This window comes from Hypanus sabinus, chromosome 3 (assembly GCF_030144855.1).
Source record: "Hypanus sabinus isolate sHypSab1 chromosome 3, sHypSab1.hap1, whole genome shotgun sequence".
Taxonomy (NCBI): Eukaryota; Metazoa; Chordata; class Chondrichthyes; order Myliobatiformes; family Dasyatidae; genus Hypanus; species Hypanus sabinus.
The window spans coordinates 160,589,201-160,600,302 of record NC_082708.1 but is presented as its reverse complement, the minus strand read 5'-3'; the positions used below and the strand labels follow the sequence as shown (position 1 = coordinate 160,600,302).

General features: G+C 42.7%; 1 protein-coding gene across 1 annotated transcript in view; it reads right to left on the bottom strand.

Annotated features, from left to right (window-relative positions):
- Positions 1 to 742: 742 nt before the first annotated feature.
- The window catches only part of LOC132390943 (proheparin-binding EGF-like growth factor), a 72,733-nt gene continuing 62,373 nt past the window's right edge, over positions 743 to 11,102 (bottom strand). The window contains exons 2-5 of the mRNA XM_059963477.1: positions 9,741 to 9,924; positions 8,085 to 8,243; positions 5,317 to 5,405; positions 743 to 4,273 (exon numbers count right to left, since the gene is read on the bottom strand). Of these exons, the coding sequence (XP_059819460.1) occupies positions 5,321 to 5,405; positions 8,085 to 8,243; positions 9,741 to 9,924 (428 nt within the window). The 3' untranslated portion in view covers positions 743 to 4,273; positions 5,317 to 5,320. The remainder of the gene's footprint in view (positions 4,274 to 5,316; positions 5,406 to 8,084; positions 8,244 to 9,740; positions 9,925 to 11,102) is intronic.

The window sequence follows — 11,102 nt, the reverse complement described above, 5'->3', positions numbered from 1 at the left end:
CCAAGGTGCAGAAAGCTGAAGTCCCACACCACCAGCTTTAAGAGCAGCTTCTTTCCTTCCACCGTCCAGTTCTTGAACCATCCTGCACAACTACCATCACTATCTCAGAAAAGCAATACTATGACCAATTTGTTCTACAATGGACTTGTTCCTCATTGTTCTAATTTTGTTCTTTCTTGTATAATTCACATTTTTTTGTGAAATTTGTGTCTTGCTGCTATGAAAAGCAGTTACAAGACTCAGACACTTTAGTCTGCTATGGTCCATGGAGTGAAGTCCTAGCTTGCCCAGCCTCTCCCTATGAGTCTATTATCTTATAATCTGTTCACCCTTTGCGTTCACTCCCTCTGCCAACCTTCCTTATTTACAGAGACCAAACCTGTCACTATATTACCAAGCTTTCTCGCCAGGACTTTTCTGTTTCTGTCATTATTTCACTGACTTTGTCACTAGAGTTGCTGTATTCAGATAAAGAGCCTTTGCCTGCCAAGGCTCTGACAAATATACCCCTATGTTTGCATGTTCCAAATCTTCCTGATATTCAGTACTGGATCAGACATGGTATTCCATACCCATTCCCCAACCCTGCACTACACCCTTGTCCTTTCACTTTAACTTTCTAAATTTCGCCTGACGAGAATCCCCTGCCTACACTTATGTCCCTCCTTGTCTGCATCCCACATTTCAGCTTGTTTGGACTCTAATCCAAGAACAGTTCACGAAGTCCACACAAATGCATCAGTACTGGTGAATTCAAAGTGAATTTATTTTCAAAGTACACATATTTCACCTTATAATACTCTGAGATTTGTTTTCTTGCAGGCATTCACAGTAGAACCAGGTACAATAGAATCGATCGAAAACTACACACAAAGACTGGCAAACAACCAACGAGTAAAAGAAAACACTGTGCAGATACAACTAATAAATAAATAAACAAATAAATACATTAATTAATTAATGTTGTAGAGTCCTTGAAAGTGAGAGTTCAGTGTTGACGTGAGTGAAGTTATCCACGCTGTTTCAGAAACCTGATGGTTGCAAGGTAATAACTGCTCCTGAACCTGGTGGTGTGGGATCTAAGCCTTCAATAGAACCATAAAAACACAGAACATTACAGCACAGAAACAGGCCTTCTGGCCCTTCTTGACTGTGCCTAGTCCCACTAACCTGCACCTGGACCATATCCCTCCATACACCACTCATCCATGTACCTGTCCAAGATTTTCTTAAATATTATAAGTGAGCCTGCATTCACCACTTCAAATGGCAGCTTATTCCTCACTCCCACCGCTCTCTGTGTGAAGAAGCCCCCCCAATGTTCCCTTTAAACTTTTCCCCCTTCACCCTTAACCCATGTCCTCTGTTTTTTTTCTCCCCTAGCCTCAGTGGAAAAAATACCTTCCTGATAGCAGCCGTGTGGGATAGCCGTTCCTTTCTGCAGCTTTGGCGCATCAGGTGGCAACCTTGTAATTTCTTTAACATTTTTGTCTGTTTTTTCACAAGGCCAAATTGCTAGCTCGACGCTCAACCCTCCATGGATGGAAAATGTGCAAGGGGCCACCTGGGGCACTCACCTGGAAGTCTGGTGTGGGTGCCACTACACTACCGGCTCATTGTTGAATGTTAAAGCAAACCTAACAGAATACTTCCAACTAACAGTGGGACCAAGGGAAAATGGTAGAAGTCTGAAAGCTCTTTATCCAAGTACAGAAAGCATTCATAACAGAGTGGGTGAATTACTGGGTCAAGTAAAACAAACGGTTGTGATATAGTCATACTGGAGGTATGGTTCCTGGTGAAAGAGAGGAGGATTGAGATCAGACATCGCCGATTTAAAGACAGAATGAAGTTGAGGGACTGCGTCACTATTAAGGGCTTTATATTCTGAAGCTGATGGTGTTTATTAAGATGCTGCATGGATCAGAGAGTGGATCCTAAAAAGGAGAGGTTGGACAAACTTGGACTGTTTTCTCTGGAGCAGCGGAGGCCGAGAGGAGATCTAGTAGAAGTTTAAAAGATTTTGAAAGGCATAGACCGACTAGAGAGCCTGTATCTATTTTACCTCAGGGACAAAATGTTTAACTGGAGGGCATGCATTTAAAATGAGTGTGTGTGTGGCCAGAATTTGCTGCCAGGGATGATCATGGAGGCAAGTACAACAGAGGCTCTCTTAAATAGGCACATCAATGTGTGGAGAACAGAGGGATATGGACTTTCTGTACGCAGAAGGAATTAGTTAGTTGGGCATTGAACTATGCTGTACCATTCTGGGTTTTTTTGTTCCTAAAGTATGACAATATCTTGTCTCAAGGAGTAATTAGACAAAGGAAATTATGTTAAAATAGGGAAAGCTTGGCATCGATGTCAAACATTTGACTCTAACTCTAAGGCATTGTGGACGGTGGTAGAAGAACAGCAAGTTATTGAACCTCTGGCGGCACCCACAGGACGTGAGTGGTGAAAAGGCTGAAATAAGGCAAGAAATTTAAAATAGTTGAAGACGGTGATACAGGCCAGCAAGTAGAGACAGAAGTTACATCCGGACAAGAGCAAGTGAGGATTATTAGAGTTTACCAGCTGAAAAAGGAGCGAAGGAAGGAGCCACCATCACTCTTACACCCCTGATTTACAAGCTGAACTTTCATCAAGTACTGGGAAGTGAGAAAAGTCTGGTCTACTTCTGGCTAGCATGGTTCAATGGGCCAAATGGTCTCCCCCTGTACCACAGATATCTAGTTATTCTGGGGAAAGGAATGGACTGGTCTCTGCTGCTAATGGAAAATGACAAGAAATTTGGAAGTGAAGAGGGTGAGACATGGAGAATGCCAAACCTATAGGGCAACACCTTCTCACCATAAACGAGAAGGCTCACATCAGCCACAGTTTGCTCTGTTGGGCTTTAATCTACACAAAAATGAACTCTGACAAACGCATCTCAATAAGAAACTCAGTAAGCACTCAATTGTGTAACCCTTTTAACACAGGTCACTAAAAGGACTTCCAAAACTTCAAAAAGTCCCCGAGAGGTTTAGGTTCCACAAAGGTATTTGTAGAAAAGGAATAGTTTCCATTTAAAAAAAATGTTCTTTAAATAGACTGGATTCCTTCAGCCCAAAGAATGAAGAGCATTGTTCAGTTTATTTCTCAGAAGGATGACTGTTGAAATGCCATATCCCTCATCAACACCAAGACAATGATAGAGATTCATTCAACTTTTTTTAATTGCAGAATATTTTAAATTTCAATACCATCTGTTTATTTGTAAAAATACACCATATATTTAAATAAATTTTAAATAACAAATAAATACTGATATATTAAGAAACCTTTGACAATATCTGCACTCAAACTTTCCATATTCCACTGATTTGAAGGCCTAGAGAGAAGGCAGTGTTGGGAGCTTCACTGAGTGACCAACCCCCCCAATAGGGCAGTAGGGTTACTAAATTTCACAATTGCTGGCACACAAGAGAGAAAGATTATTGATGAAGAAGCCTCATAGGTTTCCTGGATCACAGCTACAATCTGAATTGAGTAATCCCTGCTGATAGTGCCCATCCCACCAATAAGCATCAGTCTCTGGTGTCTCACATGAAAAACCCATAGATTGTAAAAAGTTGTTTACATGAGTCACATCCAGCACCTTTGCAGGTGAAATTTTATCCAACATATGGAGAGCAAGGTGGCCCATCTCCACACTGCGTGATCATAGGGAAGATGGGATTAATATAGATGGGTGCCACTGGTCAGCATGGACCTGGTGGAGTGAACAATCTGTTTTCATGATGGTCTGCTTGTGGCTGCTCCGCTGGGAGTCCTGCCCTGTGAACCTGCTCCCGGGAGACAACAGCGTGGAGGAAAGCCTTTTCAGCAGGACGTTCTGCTGGCCAGTTTCTTCACCACCCATTTTATCTCCCTTTCTCCTTTAATCTCTCTGCCCTTGGAGAGCACCACGTTCAGCCACTTCCATGCCCATTCTGCATTTTCTCGCCAAACCTTCCTGCACCCTTTGATACATTACAAAATGCCAAAGATCTTTGTCTCCCTCTTTAGCTCAGTGTCAACTGTTGTCCACCAATATTTTGAGACACACTAGCTTTTTTTTTAAAAACTACATTATAGGCACTATAAGTTACAGTCAGCTGTGCTTTAAAGTTTATAATTATTGCATACATCAAAAACAGTGACAAATATGAAGTAACTGGAGGGAGAGGTGGGCAGAAGTTGGATACATTGGTCTTCATTTTTCAGATGTCCAAAGTAGACCTTCCTGCAGAAACAAATTCATCATGAATTAACACCGTTTTAACCAACAGTCAGCATTCCATTTGCAATATATTAATAGATTCAGAGTCTGCGACCCATACAGTATGGGAACAAACCCTCAACCCACCAAGACCATGGTAACCACTAAATACCCATTTTATACTAATCCCATGTTGTATTCTCTTCCCCCCACCCCACCTAGGTACCACTGCCCCCCACCCCCCACCTACACACCTAGGGCAATTTACAACAGCCAATTAACCAATTTTTCACATATCCCTAGCTATATATTGTGGCAAGCAAATTTTCAAAGAAACTTTGAAATCTTCCACCCACCCCCCCCCCCCCACTAACACACCAAGGATGTCATAGAGTACTGCAGAAAAGAAAGAGGCTCTTTGACCCATCTATTCAATGCTGAACTATTATTCTGCCTAGTCCCATTGACCTGCACCCAGACCATAGCACTCTATATCATCATCCGAATTTCATGTAAGTGTTGAAATCAACCCCACACCTCCCACTTACACTGGCAGCTCATTCCACCCTCATGCTCCCCTTAAGCATTTCACCTTTCACCCATAACCCATGACTTCCATCCAACCTCACTGGGAAAAGCCTGCTTGCATTACTCTATCTATACCCCTCATAATTCTGCATACCTCTGTCAGAGACTGCGAAACTTTGGAGTGATCTAGAAGGATTTATGCGAGTAAATCAGGCAAAGATCTGATCCTCTTCACGTGATGAAAGAGAATTGCTGCTGCCCAGCTCAAACTGGAGGCAGAGAATGATCCTGATGAGGAACAGGCTACCTTCTAAAGAAAATTCTGACCAACTGACTTCCTTCAAAACCCCTCAACTTAAAATTTCCTTTGGAAATCATTCCTTCCAGAATTAGTTCTTATTTTTGTCCTTTTGCTGAAGCTCAGAGCCCACAGACTAACCTGCGCAGGTCTGGTGACCAAACACTGCAAGGTTCACTTTATAGACCAGCTTGGCATCTAACTATCCTCTGTCACTGAACCTACCAGGAAAGTTACTTACATTTCTAAACCACAATTCCATTTTCAGATCTCAGTTTCTGTTTCTCCTCATTCGTGGTTTCACCTTCAACTCTCATTTTTCTTCTTAAACTGCAACAAAAAAAAGAGTCAAATTACAGAAACCGGAATGAAAGCATAACTCAGCACGAGGCAAAAAGGAATTTGTTGCTAGGGAGAGGGACATGATCGGGCTTGCGAAGAGGATGAAAGCCAGTTGGAACAGATGGAACAAGCAGCCTGTTTCTGTGCATTTTAAAGAAGATTATTTTTATTTGTCACATGAACACCGAAACGTACAGTGAAATGTGCCATTTGTGTCAACGGGCAACACAGTCTGAATGTGCGCTGGGGGCAGCCTGCAAATGTCGCCATGTTTCTGGCGCCAAAACATCGTGCCCACAATTTACAAACCCTAACTCATACGTATTTGGAATCTGGGAGGAAACTGGAGCACCTGGAAGAAACCCAAGTGGTTACAGGGAGAATTACGGTGACCAGTGGTGTGCCTCAGGGATCTGTTCTGGGACCCCTACACTTTGTGATTTTTATAGATGACCTGGAAGAGGAAGTGGAGGGATGGGTTCGTAAATTTACTGATGACACAAAGGTTGGGGGTGTTGTGGATAGTGTGGAGCGCTGTCAGAGGTTACAAAGGGACATTAATAGGATGCAAAACTGGACTGAGAAGTGGCAGATGAAGTTCAACCCAGATAAGTGTGAGGTGGTTCATTTTAGTAGGTCAAATATGATGGCAGAATATAGCATTAATGGCAAGACTCTTGGCAGTGTGGAGGATCAGAGGGATCTTGGAGTCCGCATCCAAAGCTGCTATGCAGGTTGACTCTGTGGTTAAAACGTACAGTGTATTGGCCTTCATCAATCATGAGCTTAAGAGCCGAGAAGTAGTGTTGCAGCTATATAGGACCCTGGTCAGACCCCACTTGGAGTACTGGGAAACCATAGAAAGGGTGGAGAGGAGATTTACAAGGATGTTGCCTGGATTGGGGAGCATGCCCTATGAGAATAGGTTGAATGAACTTGGCCTTTTCTCCTTGGAGCGATGGAGGATGAGAGGTAACCTGATAGAGGTATACTAGATATTGAGAGACATTGATTGTGTGGATAGTCAGAGGCTTTTCCCCAGGACTGAAATGGCTAGCACGAGAGAGCACAGTTTTAAGGTGCTTGGAAGTAGGTACAGAGGAGATGTCAGAGGTAAGTGTTTTTTGAAAACAGAGAGTGGTGAGTACATGGAAAGGGTATTGGAGCTTACATGGAGCTTAGAAAAATAGAGGGCTATGAGTAAGCCTAGGTAGTTCTAAGGTAGGGACATGTTTGGCTCAGCTTTGTGGGCTGAAGGGCCTGTATGGTGCTGTAGGTTTTCTATGTTTCTATATAATTAGTAACTCCTTATTAGATAGCAGCAGAAAGTGAACTACAGTCACCAGCACTGTAAAGCTTTACCCTAGAGCGCTGACAGTTTGATGCAATGGTCTGGTTTCAGAACTCTTGTGACGTTATAGAAAACAGCCCAGAGGTGCTGCAGTTGTTTCCTGAAAAATTTTCACTCCAGGAATATGTTTCAACAGGTTCCAGAGACAGAACATAAGGTAATTTGAATATTCCAACCATGATTGACATCCTCACCACAAAAGTGCAGATCTGACCAATAATAACTTCAACAATAAAGTTAACAATTTTGAAGTTGCCAGTTATAGCTTCTTGCATGCTTTATTTTGCTGCTCCTCACTGGTTGACAGTTCATGAAGAAGCACCAAAAGACAAAGGTAAAAGAATAATTAGAGTCATACACTTAGAAACAGGCCCTTTGGTCTGTTCTAGACTTCTTCAGGCCCCTTTGATGGAAGGAAGCTTACTGATGAAAACAAAAGCTTCGTTTGTTGAGCCCAGGATATGCCCTATGGAATTAGAGTAATGATCTGAGGCTGGGGTGATTGACATCCAATAACAATTTTCTGTGTGACACGATCACTGGAGTTTCCCCTCGATATCCAGGGGATTCAGTTGTACAGGATTTCCTGAGGCTGCGCCTCATTGCCTTGTCGAAGGCAGTCACCTCTGGAGTTCAGCTCTTAGGTCCACATTTGGACCAAGGCTATGATGAGGCTCTGGAGGAAGAGATGCTGGTGAAGACCACACTGTGCATTGACAATAGGCTATGATGAGTCGTTGATGGTTAATAGCATTGACATCCCTATGCTGAGAATTGAGAGTTGTGATTGTATGGACACAATTTGGCTAGGAGCACAGTCCTTACTGGCGGAGGTGCAGGTTCACATCACACAGCTGGAATGTTGTCTGCTCCCTTGCCCTATCCATACTCTCAGCCATTTATCAATACCATGGAATAAATGGGAATGTGTGAAGCCTGCAGTGCCTGAGATCTCAGGAGGAAAGCAGACGTGGATCACTCTCCTCAGCACTTCTGACCGAACACACTTGTGAGTGCTTCAGCCTTGGCTCCAGCTCCCACAGACTGGATCCTGTGTCGTTGAGGATGGGGATGCTCTTGGAACCTCCTCCTCCTCCTCCCCCCATTAGTGGAGGAATTGTCCAGCACAATTCATAACCAGATGTGGTGGGGCTGCAGAGCTGCAGTCCACCCTATTGGCTATATGACATTTAGCAAAGCAAGCTACACTTACACAGCCTTATTCAGCATATCCAGCAGACACACGTGCAGGGCAGATTTGAGATGTAGGAGTTTCTAGCGCACAAGTTCAATAAAGCTTCTCGGGTTATACTTACAGCAATGTCACGGCAACTGTCACAGTGGTTAGTGTGAAGATGGCCAGAGCAACACCTACAACTATCAGCGTAACGGAGAGGTCGTGGAACTGCTTCTTGTTTTTGCCGGTGTGCAATGCTTGTATCCCACAGCGCTCGTTCTGATATCCAGGAAGACATCTGCACAGGAGGAACAGCAATCAGAATTTTTAAAAAGTCAGCAGGGATGAAAATGGAAATGATGAAATGACCATTATTTAGTGTGGAGCTAAGATTTACAAGTCTAGAGTACTAACAGAGTTCTAGCCTCCATATTACAAAAGCATCCAAGTTGGTTTACAAGTATTTTTACCGGAATAGAGACCTTATGATAATCAGTAAGAGATCAATGCCTGGGAGTCCAATATTTAGAAGTGAGAGGTGGACTGGGGGGGGGGGGGATCTTAAGGGCTTCAGTAGAATAGATGTGGAGAAAATATTTCCGTATGTGGAAGAGCAAACCTAGGGTAATGAGTACAAGATACTAATAAATGCAGCAGGGAACTCAGAGCCTAGAGGGCTGAGAATGTCCCCACAGCAAGGAGTTGATGTGAATAGTAATCAATCATATTAACAGCGTTTAGGATCTACAGAATTTGGAGACACTGATAGATGTCACCTTTGGGTCATTGTAGAGGGGTGTGGGAGAATATTGTTGTCGAGCAGAACCAGTAAAGCAGAGGACTGAACACAATCTTATTCTTAGTATTTCCCAGTATTTAATAAACTCATTTTGGACAGTAAACCCTGCAAAACTCTTCCACTGCACACCAAAGCTACCTGCACGCGCAGAGAGACGTGTGGAGATAAGAGGATTTTAACTGGATGCTCTTTGAAAAAGGGTCAATAAAACTCTGGCTTGAAAAAGAAGATCACCAAAGTTTGGTGAGTAAAAGGCAAAAAGCTGGTGGAACAGCAGTTTGTCTTCTTCCCAGTAATAGCTGAGGACCACATTCCAATCATCACCACAGGGTAGCCCACATTGGCTGTAGAAACACCATAATACTGCGTGTGTTAAATATCACACCCCACTCCCTGGTCCTACTGTAGCAGAGGCATGCATTAAACCAAAGCAGATACTTTTCAGGGAATGTATTGCAATATCAGAAACATAACGGATTCATTTTTGCACATCAGGCGTGTCCAGAGAGAGAGAAAAAAAAAATCAACTTCTCAAGCCTTTGAGGCCACAATTGAAAACATTAAGGCAGATCAACAAACCAAAGCCAACAAGAGGGAGAGTGGATGTGTGGAGTTCAAACATCAGTCATGAAATAATGAGATAGAAGTACAAGCTCAAGGGTCAAATGGCCTTCTCTGTTTTAATATTACAACATACAAGGTTGCCAGCCATCTTCAATCACAATTGGAACTTTAAAGCAGCAAAGCACCCTGACAAACCATGCTTGACATCAAGCCCTGGGCAGTGAGGACCAAAGCTTGATGCAATAGACAGGAAATGGGGAGGCAGTAGGATAGGGAGGAAATTCCTAGGCAGCAGGCCAAACACAGCACTAAATTTTTAACTATTCTGTAAAACACACTTCCTGCATTTAAAAGGGACTGCTAGCCACCCTTATATAGAAGCAGAATATAAACTCATGATTTAGTATGTGCCCTACTATGGGTTTCACTTACATACAAGAGGGCTTATTCAGTTCTTTCAGGTATTTGCACTTTCCATGGATGCAGTAATCCTTGTAAATGGTTTTGCAGGGATTTCGCTTCCTTTTTCCATTTTTATTTTTCTTCCTCTTGCCCTTAAGATTTTTTGAGTTATTTTTCCTTTGGTCTTTGCCTTCGGGCTTCACAACAGCTTGAACTGCAAGCACAAGTCAACAAATGTTATTGAAAAGTGGTCCACAAACTCTTCTCATATACCAACAACGTAAAACACAGAATAAATTTCCCTCTGTGCATTATATCACAAACACGCACACAAGCAAACACAGATCAATTATATTTTTAGATTTTATACAAATTATCCATCCCCAGAAACATTCTCCGTAACTTCTACAGCACCAGAGACCATTCTGCCCATTTTTTCCATCACAACCAAAAAAAAAACAGACTTGGAGACCAACCCTACCTCCTGATCCATAACCCTCAAAGGAGGCAAGGACCCAGGCAGGGACTTCCAAACAACCTCTGCCACACATTAGCCAAATAAAAAAAAACTTTCCTTAAATCCCTTCCTATATGCTTTGTTATCTTGGTAAAGATAATCAGAAGCCCCCACACATCCCTGGAATTCTCTTTTCTCCCACCTCCCAGCAGGCAGAAGGTACAGAAGCCTGAAAGGCTGTACCACCTGGCTGAAGGACAACTGTTATCAGACTGTTGAACTTGCAGGACAAGATGGACTTTTGACCTCACAATCTACCTAATGCACCTAATTTTCTGCCTGTCTTTTCTCTGTAACTATAACACAATATTCTGTTATTGTTTTCCCTTGCACTACCTCAAAATACTGATGTAATGAAATGACCTTCACAAATGGCATGCAAAACGAAGTTTTTCCACTGTACATGTGCTAATAATAAATCAATTTATTCACAAAGGGAGCATAACTTACCTCTTCCCAGTGAACACAGCCTTCAATCAAATCTCCCCTCCACCATCCATTTAAATCAGCGTTTTCATCAATAGAAACGCATGACCATGCATCCTGCAACAGTCATAGCTGGGCCCAGTATTCACCCACTCAAAAACTGATCTAATTCCAGCCTCAGCATCACTTCCCTAACCTCTCCTCATATCACTTGTAGTTCAAATGCCTGTCTATCTCTAATCATTCCCTCCAGCTGCCAATGGGCCAGATATGCTTAAGTGAGTCAGAGTTTTATTCTGAATGCATAAAGCATCCTGCTTGGCTTCAGCATGCATGGAAGTTAGCACAAATCGGACTAATGCATCCTGGCAGATTGGGATGCTTAAAAGAGGGGGCAATTTAAGCACATACCAACAATTAACCAGACTTTAATTTCAAAATTCTACTTC